Genomic DNA, 18,415 nt, shown 5'->3' with positions numbered 1-18,415 from the left:
CGTCTGTATGACATACCTTGGAAAGGGAGTCTTCGTTGGCTAGCATGAATCAGGGAGCAGTGAGGAAGAGGAGTCAGAAGCACAGACAGCAGTGTTAGTGAACGACACCAGCTCCATGCAGGCTACAGACAGGCCAACACACCTGCTCAGGTAACACCTCTCAACCAAACTCACGCCCTATTTGTCTTTAACTTCAGCTACGTTCAAACTGCAGGAAAATGCGACCAAAATCCATCCGTTTCATGGCACCCATCCACTTTTTTCACTTCCGATACCGATATCTGAGGTTTAGCATCAGCCGATGCCACACCAATATAGAAAAAAAAACAGCGCTGAATTACCTTAAAATGTTTTGTTGTTTTTCTTTTTTTTTTTTTAAACACAGGCATAAGTGTACTAAATTACAAAATTATTTGATAACTCTGTATCAGTACACCAAACTTAAATACACCAATAACTTCACAAGCTTGGTGAAACATGTAAAAACAACATATTTAACTTGTTCAGTCAGAGCAATTAGGAGAATAACAGCCAATATAAAATAAATAAAGAAACTGACTAAAACAATAGGTCAACTACCCGCTCAAACATATAAAAATAAACTACAACAGACCATCTGTCAAATGGTTTAGAAAGTGCAACTATTTATAATTCTAAATATAATCTAAAATAAACAATAAAGCATGACGTCGCTCAGAGCACAATGCATAAAATTAGACCAAATAGATCTTCATTTATAGACACATTGTCACCAATACCAGATTAAGACTTTTTTTAATAACGTCCGATACCGATATCTATATCGGATCAGTGTGTCTCTCGTCTGAACTAGGGTGGGTGATATGTATTTCATCACAATATTTTTGGTACTATTGCGATACAGTCATACATCTACCTAAAAAAGAACTTGTTAGTTCTTTTTAATAAGAACTATAATTCTATTAAAAAGGAACTAATAGTTCTTTTTAGGTAACTATAACTATGTGGCATTGTAGCCACACAAACACTGCTCTTGAAAAACATTTCCATTTGCAGTACGCTTCTTTAGGACATCAACTGCATAAAGAAGTCTGATTATATCACTAAACTGCATCTAATAACATTTTTGAATTTACTGATATTTAGTGAAACAAAGTGGAGAAAATAGCAAAAATAAAATTTCTGATCATACCGTCACTTTGGTTTTTATTTATCCACCACCAATAACTGAAATTTATCATTGCAAAAATAAATAAGAATCCTCATGACCAGAATAAATGCCCATCCATTAATCAGACTGGGTCTGGCTATAGTCTAGAATAGATCCAGAACTCACTGTAAGGTTACAGACAGATCAGTGAGTAAGTATTTGCCCCCCACTGCAGGGTTCTTCTGCTTTTACTCGTTTGTTACACTTGTTTCAGAGCAAACAAGCTCTAAAATCAAGTTAAAATCAAACTAATCTGGTCAATAATCACATTTTTTTTGTTCGGTTTCACAGGCCTCACTACTGCCAGAAAAATGACTTGAACAGAACATACACTTGTCTTTTCCAGCAGCCATTATATAGTGGTGAAACTAGTTGACCACAAATGCTGGAGTTCCATTTCGGTTGCTAGGTAACAAGGCTGGGCTTGGCCGGGGTTGCTAGGTGCCCCTTGAATGCGACTTATCTGGAAGTTTTTAAAATGGGTCATTTTCCAAAATATTAATTTTTGCCAAAAATGATTTTAAAAAAGTGCTAGGTTTGCTTCTACAAGCAGTAGAGACGCAAATGGAAGTACAAAAATGTACAAAATATGAGTTTGTATTATATGTTGTATTATATATATACATTATATTTGTACATATGAATTCATATAAATAAATTCAAGTCCAGTTCTGAACAGTTAAAAAGAAAAAAGGATTGGCACAAAAGAATGTTTGTTTTTGTTTCATATTCTCCTCTTCTTCTATTTTTCTTCATATTCAAGGCTACAACGCGTTGGGAATGCAGATACAGTGTGAGAACATGTGAATTATTGAACCCTGCGAGCTGAACATGACTGAAAATGCGGCGCAGTGTACGCCCAGCTTCAGATTTCATTAACCCGCCACTGAACCTGCCTTGATTGGCAAATAAATAGCGACATCCATTATCATCAGGCCATGAACCAATGACAGTGGAGACTTAACAAGGCTGAAAGTTAAAAGACAAACAGGAAGTGAAGTAAATGAAACCAGGAGAGTCTGACCATCGCCTCACCTCCCCATCAAGCGTGTCAGAACCTCAGCTGTAGGTGAAGCTGACGTTCTGAGGGCACAAATGGGACCTGAGATCCAATTAAAGGTGCGTTAGCATCTAGCTCCGAGTTAAAACAACAACATTCATCCGTTTATTAAGTTTAAAATGGTTCCTGTTAAACCAGTATAGTCCCCCAGTCGAAGACCAGTGAGATGTTACACCAGCAGCTGCCTGTTAGTCGTGTTACAGCAGGAACATGACTCTCAGAAACAGACACCTTTTTCTTATTATTATTAAAATTAGACATTAGTACTGCCTTCAGATCCCAGGATGCATTTCTGTTAAAAGGTTAAACTGGATTTATGGATGTTTATCAAAGAGCTCCAGAAACCAGTCTGAACCCACCACAGCGAGCCACTCAAGCGGGAACCATTAGCCCACCACCACCATAGCTAAGCTTTGCTGGTTGCTGGGAGACTGAAGAAAGGGAGGAGCTTCTTATGGAAAGACCTTTAGGATTTAATTTGTACTCCACTTGGTATTTATAAAGTATAGCGCCATTAGGTGTTAATAAAATACCCTGGTGATGTGCAATTACCCTCAAATTTCCTCCCATCCATTTAGTGAAGAGTTTATTGAGACGTTCCAAACCGAGAACCAATGGTAGGCACATTTCCGCTAACATTGTAGCTAATTTCTTTGATTTTGCTTTCGAGTTTTTGCCAACTTTGAAAACGGTTAGCACACACAAACTTTCTCCATTTATACCCAACTTCATTTAAACCATTTTCCATTTAAACCCTAACTCCCTTTATTCAACATGTGCTAAAGAGTTAAAGGTTTGGTTATCGACTTAATTAAATGGACATTAATATTTATGCTCTTATTTTGAAGTGGGGTAAAATTTTTACCCAACAGTTCCATTTCCGAAGCACTTTAGCGTTAGCTTCGGCTAAGTATCGTGTTGGTATAAGAAGAATTACTTTATTCATCCCAGCAGGGAAATTATTTTATTTTTTTAAGAAGAATAGCGCAGCACTAATGTTTATGATTAGTGATTTAGGGTCAACACAACTAACTTTTTAATTAGCATTACCCAATAAAACCATTATAGACCAAATGGCTGTTTTTGATTAGCTTGCATGTACCTATTGAACAGTATTAGAGTACTGTTCAATACTATTTTAACTATTCAATTGAACCACCTCATCAAAGTGGTTTTATAAATTTGTGGACAGCAGGCTGAAGATGTTACAACACCTACATCTTCTAACATTTTCAGATTTTTAACCAAAATTTAAAAAATGAGCATTGAAGTTCTGATTCCAGATGATTGTGTATATTTTTTTTATTACGAAACTACTTTCTAAGCTCCCAGTTCTCTCCCTGACTATTCATGTGTGCATCTGACTGCACGCCTCAAAGAACACATATGTGAACATGTTTGGATTCAACTGAACGTCGTTTAACAGACACACAAGGAGACCAAAGTCCGACTTCGCTGAGGTTGTTCATGGAAGCGCTCTGACAAACGAGCAGAAATCCGCATGACGGAAGCGACAGGAAGCAGTAGAGGAAAGGAGGAGGAGTTGCACAGCGTGTTAATAAATCTAGTCTCTACAGACTGGAACTGGTTTGGACTGGGAGTCGGTCTCTGAATTTCATACAGACCTCTCTTCCTGGTCCCCTGGTGCAGAGGGCTGTTCAGGTAACTCACTGCACTCTTTTTCCTCTGAAACATAAACAGAACAACTGGATCAACAACAGAAAAAAGTCTGATTTTATCTGAGTTTAGTTCAGTCCAAACTAAACTCTGAGAATCTGCAGGTTAACTCAGCATGAGAGCTGCTAATCTGGTCCTCAAACTCATTCAGCGGTCCCTCCAGGAAGTTATGGTGTTGCATTTGCAACTAAAAATGCAAATTCAGTCATCATTCGCAAATTATTTATATACTTGCAATTTAAAGCACTCATCGCAACTTTTCCGCAAATGCTCTCTGCATTTCCTTCTTCTCTGACCAATCACTGCAACTCACTTGAATTTTTATCAATCCCCTTCCTTTTAATTTAACTTCCTATTTCATGACATGTTTTGAAAGTCAAACCTGCAAGATGAAAGCATGTGGGATGCAAAACAGTAATGTTCGAAAATCATTCTGTGATGTTTTGTCAGATTTGCTTATTCTTTGTATTTAGTCATGGTGTAATTGACCAATAAGGAATCATTGTTGTGCATTTTGATAAATCAGTAATTTTAGACTGCAACAATAACAAAACCATAATATCCAGGAGGGTCTGATTAAAATAAACCTGTGTGCTCAAATCGACGTTACCTCGGGCTCGAACACGGCTCCGCTATACACCGGGTTGGCCGTCGTTCTCCTCTTCCTCTCCTGCCTTTTGCTCTGGATCTCTGCAAGGACAGAAACCAAAAGTTTCAGAGCCGAAAACGTTTGCTTTGCAGCAGCTTTTGGACCAGCAGCTGCCCGGAGCACCGCTCACCTTCCAGGTGGTCGTGTGTGACGAGGCCCAGAGACACCATGAAGGCCAGTTTCTGAAAGAGGAAGAGCGGCTTTATCAACAGCACATGGAGAAGTTCAAATCATATTTGGATAAACTAAGAGAAAGCTTTCAATATGAAGAGTTCTGCTGGTCTCACCTCGGGGTTCTCCTCCTTTTTGGGTCGAGGGGGTGGAGAGAGAGACGGGGTGGAGGAGGACGGCAGGCTGACCGCAGCTTTCTGTTCTGCTGTTTCCAGTTTAACAGTCTGCTGAGAGGAGGATGAGGAGGAGGAGGAGGAAGGTGACGACAGCAGGTTAAGGTTTGGAGAGATGAAGAGCTGCAGGAGGATAACCAGGACCCATGAGAAATTACATGGTGCTTGAAATAAAACCCAGATAGTTCATATAGTTTACAGATAGCTCCCAGACTGCACCAATGGCTGCGTTTCCATTCAACACATAACTGTGCAAATTGGAATTCTGAAAATAAATCTGCTTAAAGCTGCAGTATGTAGCTTTATATAACAAAATATTTTTTACATATTTGTTGAAACCGTCAGTGTGTTGTGACAGTTTGATTTGAGATGGTCTGAAAAAATGAGCTGCTAACTACAAACAACCAATTAGAGCCAGAGGGAGGGTCTTAGAGATGTCAATCACCCTCTGTGTGGCGCTGCTCATACCACGTTGGGCAGAGTACCCAAAAATTGTACTCAGGTAAAAGTAGCATTACTTCAACATATTTTTAGTCAAGTAAAAGTAAAGAGTAGCTGTCCAACAAATAACTTTTGAGAAATTAGAAGTTTGAAATTGTGCTTTTTCTAGATTAGTAAAGTTTTGTGCAGGTTTGTAATGGAGACGCAGCTACTGTGAAGTGGCACTCTGATAGCGGTCATGGACTCTTACTTTGGGTTCAGCGATCAGGCTGCTGATCTGGATGGGCGGGGCTGGAGGCGGGGGAACAGGGAGAGAGGCGGGGCTTGCAAGTCGCGTGGGCGTGGCAGTGACGGGCGTGGTGATGACGATGCCGGTCAGCGGGGCGGCGCCCGTCTTGCCGCACGGCTGCCCGTTGACGATGCGGACCTGGTGGATGGGCGCGGCCGAGGGCAGCGAGGTTGCCAGCTTGGTGGCCAGCATGACGGGCCTCTGGAGCAGCTGGGGGGCCGCCATCATTGGCGGGGGAGGAGCCGGGGCGATGGGGACGTTGGTGGGCGTGGCCAGCCTCGGCCTGACCTGTTGACGACAAACAACCAGTCAGGAAACGGGCGTGTGGAAATCAGACACGGCTGGGTAACGACTCGGAGATCTTCAGGCTGACTGGTGTTCCTGAAACCAACTTCCACAGGCTCCCAGGACGCCGAGTATTCCCAAGTATTCCTGTTCTCCAACATGTTCTGTTCTAATCATTCTCTCCATCAGTGTTAAAGCTCCATTTGTGCCGTGTTTGATATCTTCAGTTGCGCTTCCTTCACATGTTCAGCTGGGTATGTATTATATCACCGTGGTAACAGAAATGTTCAAGACTCAATGAAGGCTAATCTAGGACTGGGTGACAAATCAGTTTTTGGTTTTTGGAGATTACATTTTCCAAAATCGGGAATTTTTTTTTAACAATGAATTCCTTGGGTTTCAAAAGTTCAGTGATGTCAGCACACCCAGGGCAGCCATCTTGTTTCGTGTTTTACCGCTTCCACTTATTTGGACTTTGAATTTAGGTCAACTCTACGATAAGGTACAGTATAAACGTCAGGCTAATATTTTTAATTTTGAGAATAAAGTCATAATGTTGCTAGAGTACAGTGGTCATATTAGAAGAATAAAACTTGCTATTTTATGAGAACTCCAACAGGCAAAAATAAATTAATATAAAGAATATTGAGCATCTTGTAGTTATGTTTTATGCTATCTGTTTCACATACAAGGAAATACTTCACCTTCTAACAAATCAGCACCAAATTATTAATAGCAAAGCTTTAAAATGAATGAGCAACAAGTAAATTTTTAATTCACATCGCCCAGCTCTAGGCTGATCACTACAACCAGGTTGTGCTGCTTGTCTCTATCATTACGCCTCCTGGTCTCTGCAGTGGCTGCTGCTGTTCATGCTGCAGACACCAGGGGGCGAGGCGGCTCCCAGAGGCGTTACTCAGCTCAAACATTTGCCAACATTTCCGCTTCAACTTCCAGGATTAATCAAAAAAACAAAACAAAAAAAACAAAACACACAAACAGCCAGGAACTGAAAAAATACCAAGAAGCTGCAGGAGAACAAACCGTCACCACGATAAGGTCAACACACACACGCATACACAGAGTCAGAGGGGGTCACGACCCCTCCACAACCACCTGCTCACGGGTCAGTCGGAAAAAGAACAAAAAGGAAGCACAACACGAGGAAAAGGGATGAGGCGGCACAGAGAAAACAATGTTTTAGTGCCACGGAGCAAGGCAGGAGTGTTTGCTTTGCTGCCCTCTGCTGGAGAGTGAGCACATCACCTCAGGTAGGGCCACACACACTGGTCTGAGGGGAGGAGGAGCGGGAGGGGAGGGGGTCAGGTTGTGGAGGCGGGGCTTCTGGGACGCACCTGTGGCTGAAAGGTGGGCCGAGGCGTCAGTCTAGGAGGAGGGACAAACTGAGGAACTCTGATTGGCTGGGCGGAGGAGGAGGTGGTGGTGGCCTGCAGCTGAGACAAAACCACAGCAGAATGTGGGTCTGTGGGTCCGACACCCACACAGCTGGTAGCTGATCAACCCGACCAACTGACAGACAGACCGACCGCTGCCGTCACAACACGACTCAACTTTCAGCTCCTCTGAGATGCATCCGCACCAACATCGGTTTAGCTTCGTTTGTTACGTAAAACCAAAACTCTGCGTTTCATTAGATATGGCAGTCCACCACAAATTAGTTCAGTTAAAGGGGCAGTATCATGTGTTTTCCAGGCACAAAGTGCAAATCAAAAAACAATCAAGTAACTATGTTAACTTCAGTTGTTAAAAAAATTTTCTATATCTAATCTGACTTCACAATTTACTGCGTTGAAATTGGGCCTCTGTCTCTTTAAGATGTCCTGCTCTTCAGGAAGTTGTCACAACATCGCTCCTCTATTAACTGATTAATAACTGGATAGCAAAAGATGATTAAACAAGCAGCAGTGTTGTAGTACTCAAGACCGGTCTTGGTCTCGAGACCATTTATTGATGGTCTCAGTCTTGTCTCGGACTCGGGCGCTGAGGACTCGGGATTTCATTTCAAGACCAGTCAAGAGTGCAACTGTGGAAATATGACTAAACTTGCAGCATACTGTACAGTTTATTTGTCAACATGATTGTTTTCACTGGATCCAAAACGCACCGATTAAAATCCAAGCAATAACGTGACTTACCCATTAAGTGTTTCTGTTATTCCCCTCTCCTCCCACCTCCCCACCTTTCACTTGCACGCCACGTTCCAAGACATGCGCAGTGGTTTTCTTTGAGCGGCAGAAGATGTCTGTCTAATCGTCAGTAATAGAATTGCGCTGCATAAATCATAAGAAATCCGATGGCGACAGCTAATTCAGCAGCGCTTCGCTTTCACACACGGGGGGGATTACGTCTAACTTTTTTCGTCACTTAGAAAAGAAGCTCAAAGAAAGGTAAGCTCCGTTGACGTAATGTTAGCAAAGCTAGCTGTACAGAGACATATAAGCATTTGTGATGAAAAAAAGTCACTCACTGCGCTGAATTATTGTGCGGAGGTGTTGACTAACGTATCGGATATATGGGACAACACTGTGTCCAAAAGTCTGCAATATAGTGATGTGACATTCACGAACTATCTGAGTCTTCTAAACTTCTCTTTACTAAGAAGATTAAACTGGAGCCTCACTGAGAGCCATTCTTTGTTCTTGTAATGCAGTGGCTATCATTATTTTATTTAATTATATACATTGATATTTATTTAATTAGCAAATAAATAAAACACAAGAACGAAAGAGCACGCAGAACACATGTATTGCTCTTTGATTGTTTTCGTTCAAAGTGGCAGCTGTAATGTCTGCCATGATGGGAGACATGGGAGAGAAGATGAGATGAGAACAGTCATGGTGAGAGTCTTGTGCTTGGTTACTTCTTGCTTGTTGCTCTGGTCAGTGTTCATAGTAGGGCGTTGTTTACCGTCAGGGCATTGCCTCAATTGCTATGTTTAATGGTGCAGACAGTGGTGATTTCTGACATGAATGATATGGGCAAATGCCCAGGGCGTTATCTTTTTAGATAAGCAGAACAAAGAGTTTGTTCTGCTTTTAATATTGGTTAAATTTACTTCAGCTCTAAGTATTTAATATCTAGGTGTTTTTATGGAAATGTGAATCTTTCAGATCAATCTGATTAGCAATTTTGATCATATTTCACATTTTATTGCGTCATGTAGCGCGGGGCGCTGGTCTTGGTCTTGACTTGGTCTCGGACCCTAAAAGTCTTGGTCTTGTCTCGGTCTCGATACACTCTGGTCTTGGTCTTGACTTGGTCTCGGGTTAGGTGGTCTTGACTACAAAACTGACAGGCAGCATTGTGTTTTCCAGGTACACAGTGCCATTTTAAACAACAATCAAGTAACTATTTTTACTTCAGTTGTTAAAAAATGCTGTATATATCAAATATGAATTAAAATAATTTTAAGACTTTCTAATTCAACACCTTGAAAATGGGCCTCTGTCTCTTTAAAAACTCCTCTCTGAAACTCCGCCTTGGGGAAGTCATCACAACATGACTCCTCTATTAACCCTTTAACACACACATAGCAGCGAGTACATGAGGTTGGTTGAGGTTGATTTTTATCTATATTAACCTTTTGTGCGATCTATGGGGGGCTGTTGGTGGAAACTCACTTCAGCGGGTCAGTTTTAAGTAAAGCTGCTGCAGAGTTAGGGAAAACAGATTCCTCTGTGACAAACAGCAAATGCTGAGGAGATCAGAAATGAACCGTCTAATTTCTGCGCCTCATGGACTCCATCTCGCAGCAGCTGAACGGCCACCACTCACACCACGGCCTGGCAGAACTCGCTCCAGACGTGGCGAGCCTATCTGAGGTCCGGGAGCGTCTTGGGAAGCGTCTAACCTGGCGCTCACAAACTGGCCCCTGAGCCGCGGCGGGACGAACTCACCACCACTGCGTTCTTGGACACCAGCCGTACAGGCTCCGAGCTCTGATTGGTCAGCCGGCTGGCCACCTGAAGGTTGATGGGGACGCTCTGCGAGTCGGGCTTGGTAATGGCTGTGGTTACCATAGCGACGGTGGGCGGGCGCTGCGACAGGATGGCGCCGGGCAGGGTGGGCGTGGCGGCGGCTTTGAGCACCAGAGTCTTGGCGGTGAGGACCGGCGTGACCGTCAGCGTCTGTTCAGAGAAATTCACCCAGATTAACTTGGAGAACAACGGGATTAAATCTGAAGAATTCATAAGAGTTAAAACATTTAAAGCTGCAGTACGTAACGTTTGTAAAAAATATATTTTGTATATATTTGTTGAAACTGTTACTATGCTGCGACAGTATGTTATGAGACATAATCTGTGAAAAAATTTAGCTCTTCTGCCTTCTTCCAGTACTAACAAGAAATAACCATTCAGAGCCAGGGGGCGGGTCTTAGCGCTGTCAATCATGTGTGTCGCTGCTCATCTACCATCTCGCTCATTCCCTTGCTAAGCTACAGCTAGCATACTATGGAGCTAAATTACTGCCATAAAGTTTGTCCCAAAAAAAAAAGCAAATTGAAAAAATAAAAACCTTGAATTTGAAGAGTAGTTTTGAAATTGTTTTTCCGTTTCAAAACTTCATCTTCAGTTTCAAAATTTTTAGTTTCAAAATAATTTTTCAAGCCCAAAGTTTTGAATTTTTTTTTAACAAACTTTGACCCAAATTTAGCGCCATAGAAGAGTTTGTTGTGAATGCTAAAGCTAGTTAGCATGGCTATAAAACAGTTTTTCTGTAACTATAAGTTGTGTTTTGACCATTAGCACATTGAACAGCGAGTACACGAGGTGGATTGACAGCACTAAGACAATCCTCCTGGCTGTGATTGGTTATTGTGGTTTGTTGTAGTGAATTTCTTCAGATGGCAATCAATCTTTTCACAGATCATCTCTCATATTACATTGTCATGACATGGTGACAGTTTTAACAATTATATAAAAGATATATACATACATAAATACATATTATAAAAGTTATATACTGCATCTTTATAATAAATAAAATATTATCAAACTGAATTGAATCAGAGCAGAGAGGTGGCAGTCACCCACCTGCTGCAGTCCTCCAGTTATCTGCTGGCTCTGCAGCAGGTTGGTCGGCTTCAGGTCGCCCCCTACTGGAGCAGCTTGAACCTGCAGCTGCAGTTTGGGCTCTGGTTCCTGCTTCACCAGCAGCTCCTTCCTCAGCTGCTCCACCACCTTTTTCTGAACACAAACAAAACAAATAAAAATCAGTTTTCTCCTTTATTCACCTCTGAAATGTCCACAAAATGCGAACACTTTATTTATTGTAGTTTGTTACTTTTATACAAACACATGAAAAATTTCTCCTCTTGTCATGACAGTCAGAGATTCATTCAATCTACCAATAAGGAACCACCTTAAAAATACTGATGAGCAGCAACAGGAACTGGGCTTGTGTTAAACCCGACCTGGACCAGAACTCCTCAGTACCAGAACCAGAAGACTCTTTTTAGTCAGAACTGAAAACATTCAATCTGTTTACTGATTATTTATCAATATTTTTGCTAAGTGTTAATGATCTTCTTTTATATTATGACATAAATTTATAAAGAAGACAAGAAACAAAAAGTACAAGGAAGAAAGAAAGCAAGGATACAAAGAAAGATGGAAGGTTACAAGGAATAAAGGAAGGTTACAAAGAAGGAAGGAATGAAACAAGGAAGAAAGGAAGGAAAAAACGTTATAAGGATGAAGGTGTTGAAAAATACAAAAAAGAAAAGAAAGGACAGGTAAAAGAAAGGAGGGAAGGAATGTTACAAGGAAGGAAGTCAGTAAGAAAAGAAGTTCTGGACAGTGGGAACAGAAATAAAGTCTGACAAAAGTTTATTTCTAATCCATAATTTCTTCAACGTTTCTCAAGGCTCATAAAAAACTACAGAAATCAGATTCTGGATTATTCCAGACTGTAGAAACGCCAAACTAATTAAATTTAAAGCTTTTGCAAGGATTTCCAGCACCTATACAAACCCCGCTGAGCTTTCAGCTTCATTAGAAGAAGCATAATTAAGACGAATGGGAAGTTTGACCCACAGATATGAAATAAAACTTAAGATTAAAGCAGCTTTTCACAACCAAGCATCTCCATCCTGCATGATGGGAACCGTCTGATCTGTGCGTTTCACCTCAGAGTCCACACTCATCACAGCAAAACAAATAAAAAAATCCAACCTGCAGGGAGCGGACAGAAATAGAAACGCTCAGAAAGACGATAAAAATAGATCTGCAACCAACAACAAAGACGCTTCAGCATCAAGTCTTCAGAAGATCCTGAAGCTAAAACTAAAAAAAAAACTCCAGTTTTTAAAGAAAAATCAATCTGAAGCGACAACTGCTGCAGCTCATTTACATTATTACTCACATTATCATAAAGAAACAAACAGATACCCAAGAACAAAAAGTAACTGCAAAGAAGTTACGGCAAAGCCACAATCAGCCATAAAGAAGATTAAAAGAAATACAAAAACAGCATTGATGGAATAATCTAAGCAAAAAAAAGAGAACATAGAAAATCTGTTACATAACCTGCAGATAAACAGAAATGTCAGCCAGAAAGAGAGAAAAATATATATTTTTAAATCACTTCATAAAAAACCAAAACAATGTGAATTTCTCCTTTAAAACTGAGGAAATCAGGCTTTAGACTTCCTGGTTATTTTCAGAATAAAAGTCTGAGGTTTCTGTCTGCAGAATGAAACCAGGAGAACATCGAGATCATCAGCTCCAAGTTACACATCAGAACGGGTCAAGAGTCTCCGGTTTGTTCTGAGGCCAAACTAGTCGTCCACGGAGAGGTCATAGAGGTCAGGGGTCAGCAGAACTCGGAGGAGGTCAGAACCTCACTGCATGTTATGAAGATCAACATCATCCTGTCACCAAGTTTAATTCAGTTAAATTAAAGTTACCAGATCACTGGTATCGACAAGGAAGGAAGAGAGGAAAGAAGGAAGCAAGGAAGTAAAAAGGAAAGATGAAAAGAAGGAAGGATTCAAAGAAGGAAGGGAGGAAGGAATGACACATAAAAAAGTGAGAGGATACAAGGTAGGAAGGCTACAAAGAAGGAAGGAAGAAAACAAGGAAGGAGGGAAGAAAGGAATGATTCAAAAAAGAAAGGGAGAACGGACACAAAAAAGGAAGGATGAAATGAAGATGCAATGAAGGAAAGAAGGTAGGACATATAAAAGGAAGGATGCATGCAAACAAAAAAGGAAGGAAGGTTGAAAAAAAAATAAAATGAAGGAAATAATTAAAGGATACAAAATAGGAATGAAGGAAGGATGCAAAGAAAGGAAGGACGGAATGATAGAAAAAAAAGTAGGGTACAGATATCTGTATAAGCAGAACCGGTCCAGGCAGCAGTAGAACTGGTCCGTATTGCCCAGGACCGGGCAACACGGACCGGTCCTGGGTCCGTGTTGCCAGGACCCGCCCTGACCCTTGACCTCCATGTGAGTCGGTCTACCTGTGGACTCACCTGCTTCTCGCTGAGCGCTGTGATCTTTGCCTGGAGTTCGTGGAGCTGCTTCTTCAGATCTGCGTTCTGAAACAAAAACAAAGCGGGTCAGGCTGAGTAGAACCGGACCGGATCCTGGACTGGACCCACACGGAGACCTGCTGGGTTTTACCTGCGGGTCCTGCTTCATCTGGGCCACCAGTTTCTGCAGAAGGAGAAAAATAACGGGTCACAGCGACACCTGGTGGTGGCAGCAGCATCCTGCAGGTGTTGGACCCGGAGACTCACCTGATGGATCTGGATCTCCACCTTCAGAGCCTCCTGTAGCGTCTGTAGTTCCATCATGGATCCAGTCAGTCTGCCAGCCGATCGATCAGCCTGGAACACAAACCCGTCCGGTTACCACTTCCTATTTGCCGATGACGGCTTCCTGTCTGAGCGGTGTATTCAAAGCGGCGCTGCGTTTTTACCTGAACACCTTCTCCAGTAGGAAAACCATCCAACTGAAGCATTAAAGTGCCGCTGAAAACAAAAAGGAAAAGCGTTAAACTCTGGAATTGATTCCGGACTTATTAGGAATAAATATACCGACAAGGACTGGGCAAGAAATCGATTTTATTAATCTGATTATTGGTTTTTGAACACGCTTATCACAATAACAAATAAATCAGTTAATAAAATGATAAATTAAAACAATGTCAATAGTAGCAAAACTTTGAAACAATTAAGAAGAAATCAGGAGTTATAGATCCCGATAACTCCTGATTTTTTCTGGTAAAAATGCGACTTTCTTTCTGCCAATATTAAGCAAAAACTCTCATAGCCATGATTGGAATAAAGCCCACTTTTTGACAATATTCTCTATAAGCTCTTTTTTAGAAAAGAAAGTGAGCAAAAGTAAAAAAACAACATGCTCTGTGGCTCCTTATATCAGAGGCAGAGAGAACCCACAGCACTCGAACGCAACACAGAGACCACGCCCTGCTGCCATCATCTGAAACCGATTTTAGGTCCTGATGCAGGTTTTCATTTACATCAGCAGATCTACACACTTTCTGAAGATCTTTCTTTTGGTTTTGGCTGATTTCACTCTCCGTTTCAGTCCAGTGGAGGACAAAGTAACAATTATAAAACACAGAAACTCCTCCAAATCTGAAAATCCTGTTTTTAAAAGACAGCAGACATCATTTCCCCTTCAGAAAATCATCTGTAGTGCTTTAATTTTGTTTTTACTGGAGCTAAAATATGTTACATTTGAGGTTTTTATGGTAATAAACAACCAAAATATCCAGTTTATTTACTTTCCTTTGAGTTTAGGAGCTTTTTTTTGACAGAATGATGCAAAAGTTCCACTAAACGTTATAGGTGAAAGAACTAAACAAAAAAATAAATCTGTACAGTATTTGAATTTAGACTTTATGCATTGTTGTTGTCTTTAAACAGGACTTACCACCTGGCTGTGGGACTGGACTCCACGCCTCTGTGCTGCCCTGGAAAACACAACAAACGCACTGCATCACAAAATCAACCCTCATTTTCATAAAAGACAGCAAATCAACAGTTTTCCATTAAAAGAGAATAAAGAAAAGACATCAGGCTCCATGTGTTTGCAACTAATCCAAATATATTAATGTTTCAAGATCCTTAATTATTACTACAAACATGAAATTAGTCATTTATAACTCATAATCGGGTCAAAATTTCATTATATTTAACTAGAAACCTTCCTATTTCATCTAATGGTCCAATAATTATTTTTTTTCCACAGCGCCCCCTGCTGGCTGCCTATAGGTTAGATAAGTTTACAGAAAAACAAAAACGTCAGAATCCTCTGAAGGTCTGAAATGAAACTCATCCATCAGGAAGAACATAAATTATTCTGGAGACGAGCTGACAGATTTACAGCTGGAAGTCAAACCTAAACAAAACCCGTTTATTTTTAATGCACAGTCACAAAAAGGGGGAAACAAAAAATACTCAAAGAAACAAAAGGCTAAAAACTCAGGAAAATTTCACTTAAAAGCAAAGTTAGAGTTAAAACAAGCAGAGAAATAAAAATCAGCTCAGATTTTATTACCTGTTTGAACTCTGTGACTTCTTTTTCTCATTTAAATGCCGATAAATCTGACTCAGTCTTTATTTTGAGCCTCATGTAGCTGAAAATAACTATTTGTACAAACATTTTCCAACCAGAGAAATACTGCAGGAACGCTTCAGAGAAAGTGCAACACTGCAGAAACATAAAACCGCTTTAAAGTGGTTATTAATAATAAATATTCCTCTGAACATCAAGATTTTCTTTAGAAAGACTAGAAAAAAAACTACATAAAATAAACAAAAAAAATTTAAATCATAAAAAATAAAATAATTAAACAAAGTTAATTAATAAAAAAGACAGTCCAGAGATAAAGTTTATCTAAAAGTAACCAGGAACTGCTGAGTAGTTTGCTGGTTCAAATCTGCTAAATATATTCTTTAAAAAAAAGATATTTTTTTAAAAACTTTATCATTTCTCAGTTTGTTTCTCATTCAAGCAGCTTCAACCTTTAGGAATAAAAAACATTTTTCCCATTTTCTCCAAATACATCAACATATGAGGCGTTTAATCTCAGAATCTGCAGATTACCAAATCCAACAACTAAGATCTTGGAGGCCAACATGTTGAACTCATAATCTAATCTGGCAAATTAAACAGACATCAGAGCAACAGGAACACAGTCCAGTTATGTTTTCTATCCTTACACCACTTAGAACATTTTTATTGTTTTCTAGACGTTTCTGTGCAGCACAGAGACCCTCTAGAAAAAGTCGTGTAAAAACTTTTAAAAATATAATTTTTAAGAACTAAAATAACCAAAAATGTTGATTTTTTTTTTCTTTCCCTGCTCAAAAATAAACTAAATATGAACTATTCTAATTAATCAGATTTTATTGTGGGAACAGCATTGTAGATCCAAAAATTGTAATGTTTTTCTTTTGTTTTTCTTCTTAAACTTTTGATAATTATTCTGGACTTTATTAAAGAAAACTGAAAAAAAATAAAATAAAATTTATTCTCAGCTGTAAAAACATTGAAAAACATTTCCTGTTTTTAGTTGAGTTTTAAAAGCAGATTTGTGTTTATTTTTAAAGTTTAAGCCAATGAGGAGATGTGGTCCTAGTTGCCATGACAACAGAAGGAAACGGTGATTACTTTGTGCTGCATCCAACGTTTTTGTATGTGCATTTTGATTTAAATGTTTATTTACTCTACAACCTTTTATTATTAAGACTTGGCTATAAAACAATAAATAAAAACTATTTTAAACCTGTGAATCAAGCCGGTGACGCGCGGCGTTTTAAATACCAAAGTACAACTAATACAGAGACAGCAGAACTTTTAAAAGTGAAAAATAGTTTCTAGCTGCTTTTACAACTATGTCGTTTTTTAGTGCATCATTTTAATCTATTAATGTTTTTATATTATTATTATTGTCTTGGTTTTGTTTGTTTTTTAACTGTATTTTAGGAATAACATAAATTAGGTTTTTAAACACTGTTGTAAAGAAATAAAACTTCCTTTAAAGTTTAAATTCTGGTGAAAACAGTCAAGTATTTACATTTTACTTAGAGATAAACATCCGTTAGTTCCTCACAAGGATGAAAAAGAAAATTATTATAAATCAAATGCAAACAAAAATACTAAATTGAATATTATTTGACGTAAAGTACTATAATACTTTGAAATTCTGTCTGGATTTTGAATAAAGTTTTTTTTTTCATTAAACTTAAAACATTTATGAAGTGACAAAGTTTTGTTTAGTAGAGTCAAAAATAAAACCGTGAAAATTTCAAACTGAACTGAACTTTAGGGGTTCTGATACTAAAACCTTAAAGTTCTTCCAGAACCAGGAAGTATTTACTTAACTTTCTGCAGTACTTTATTCTTGCTGAGGTCTAGTACAAGTATTAAAACGGGGTGAAAGTCCTACAAGTTGCTCCAGATGTGGAAAACTGTCATACTTTTACTTCCAAAGTATCAAAAACTTTGGAAGTACTTTTCCACTGAACATTGCTGTCCTGAAACCTAAACTATCCCCACCCTGTGAGGTTAAAGCGTAAAATAATCAGCGTCAGAACTCTGTTAGAACATTTGCATGTGAAACGTAAAACCGAGCAGGAGGGAAGTAAAAATACGCAGAAACTTTGTCACTTCAGTATTTGAATATCAAAATACTTTACAACAACACAGAGGCATTTGTTTCTAAACTATTCTAAATACATAAAAACACCTGAAGCTTTGTGAGGTTCTGCTGAAAATACTTTTTTTAAAAAGTGATTTAAGCTTCTTTTACCAGTTAGAAACTACTATAGTACTACAAGATACTTTCTAAAACCCGTTAATGAGTATAAAAAAGCATTTTAAAGTTGTGCAGTGTATACTGTTGAGTTCTGAAGTATTTAAATAAAGGACGTGGTTTAATTGTTAAAGCAGCAGAAGATCACCCAGTAATAGTTTTATCAGAACTTTAAACCCGATTCAGATCAGCCAGACTGAAGTTCTTTCAACTTTTCCTGTAAAATGAACAGAAAAATAAAAACAAAATGAAACCAAGATGATCAAACTGCTCAATATATATGAAGTACAAAGTAGTACAGTTACTTTTAACTGCAATACTGTCAGTTTTATACAAGTACAACTTGCCGTCTTTAGTTTCACAAACTGGAACAGTAAAGAAACCAAAGTATACAGATAACTGCATATCGGTGCATACTCGGTACTTTATTAGTACTCTGCAAAAATAAATCACTAAATACTTCATTTTTTTAGTCCTGAATTTTCTTTCCGTCCACAGAAATAACCAGCGTAAAAGCCAGAATTCCCAGTAAAACAAACTGGGAAGCAATAATGAAAACACCCCAGTTTCACAAGTATGTCATTTATTCTAACGAGACGTAAAAGTATAGTTTTGTTTTTAATGAAAAAATGTTGAATAAGTTCTGCTTACTATTTACTACTTTCCAA

The 18,415-nt window shown here is 39.1% G+C and overlaps 1 protein-coding gene across 4 annotated transcripts in view; it reads right to left on the bottom strand.

Annotated features, from left to right (window-relative positions):
* The window catches only part of phf21a (PHD finger protein 21A), a 31,961-nt gene that overhangs the window by 9,751 nt on the left and 3,795 nt on the right, over nt 1-18,415 (bottom strand). For 2 of the 4 annotated variants that reach the window (XM_023346172.1, XM_023346187.1), the window contains exons 2-15: nt 14,861-14,900; nt 13,881-13,932; nt 13,699-13,788; nt 13,583-13,615; nt 13,432-13,497; nt 10,989-11,141; nt 9,852-10,082; nt 7,290-7,388; nt 5,611-5,937; nt 4,863-5,042; nt 4,706-4,757; nt 4,537-4,616; nt 3,875-3,935; nt 17-39 (exon numbers count right to left, since the gene is read on the bottom strand). In XM_023346172.1, the coding sequence (XP_023201940.1) occupies nt 17-39; nt 3,875-3,935; nt 4,537-4,616; nt 4,706-4,757; nt 4,863-5,042; nt 5,611-5,937; nt 7,290-7,388; nt 9,852-10,082; nt 10,989-11,141; nt 13,432-13,497; nt 13,583-13,615; nt 13,699-13,788; nt 13,881-13,922 (1,437 nt within the window). In that variant the 5' untranslated portion in view covers nt 13,923-13,932; nt 14,861-14,900. The remainder of the gene's footprint in view (nt 1-16; nt 40-3,874; nt 3,936-4,536; nt 4,617-4,705; nt 4,758-4,862; nt 5,043-5,610; nt 5,938-7,289; nt 7,389-9,851; nt 10,083-10,988; nt 11,142-13,431; nt 13,498-13,582; nt 13,616-13,698; nt 13,789-13,880; nt 13,933-14,860; nt 14,901-18,415) is intronic. The other 2 variants (XM_014471898.2, XM_023346181.1) reach the window with 2 other exon arrangements.

This window comes from Xiphophorus maculatus, chromosome 2 (genome assembly GCF_002775205.1).
Source record: "Xiphophorus maculatus strain JP 163 A chromosome 2, X_maculatus-5.0-male, whole genome shotgun sequence".
Classification (NCBI taxonomy): Eukaryota; Metazoa; Chordata; class Actinopteri; order Cyprinodontiformes; family Poeciliidae; genus Xiphophorus; species Xiphophorus maculatus.
The sequence above is the reverse complement of the archived record's forward strand: the minus strand, read 5'-3'. Positions and strand labels throughout refer to the sequence as shown.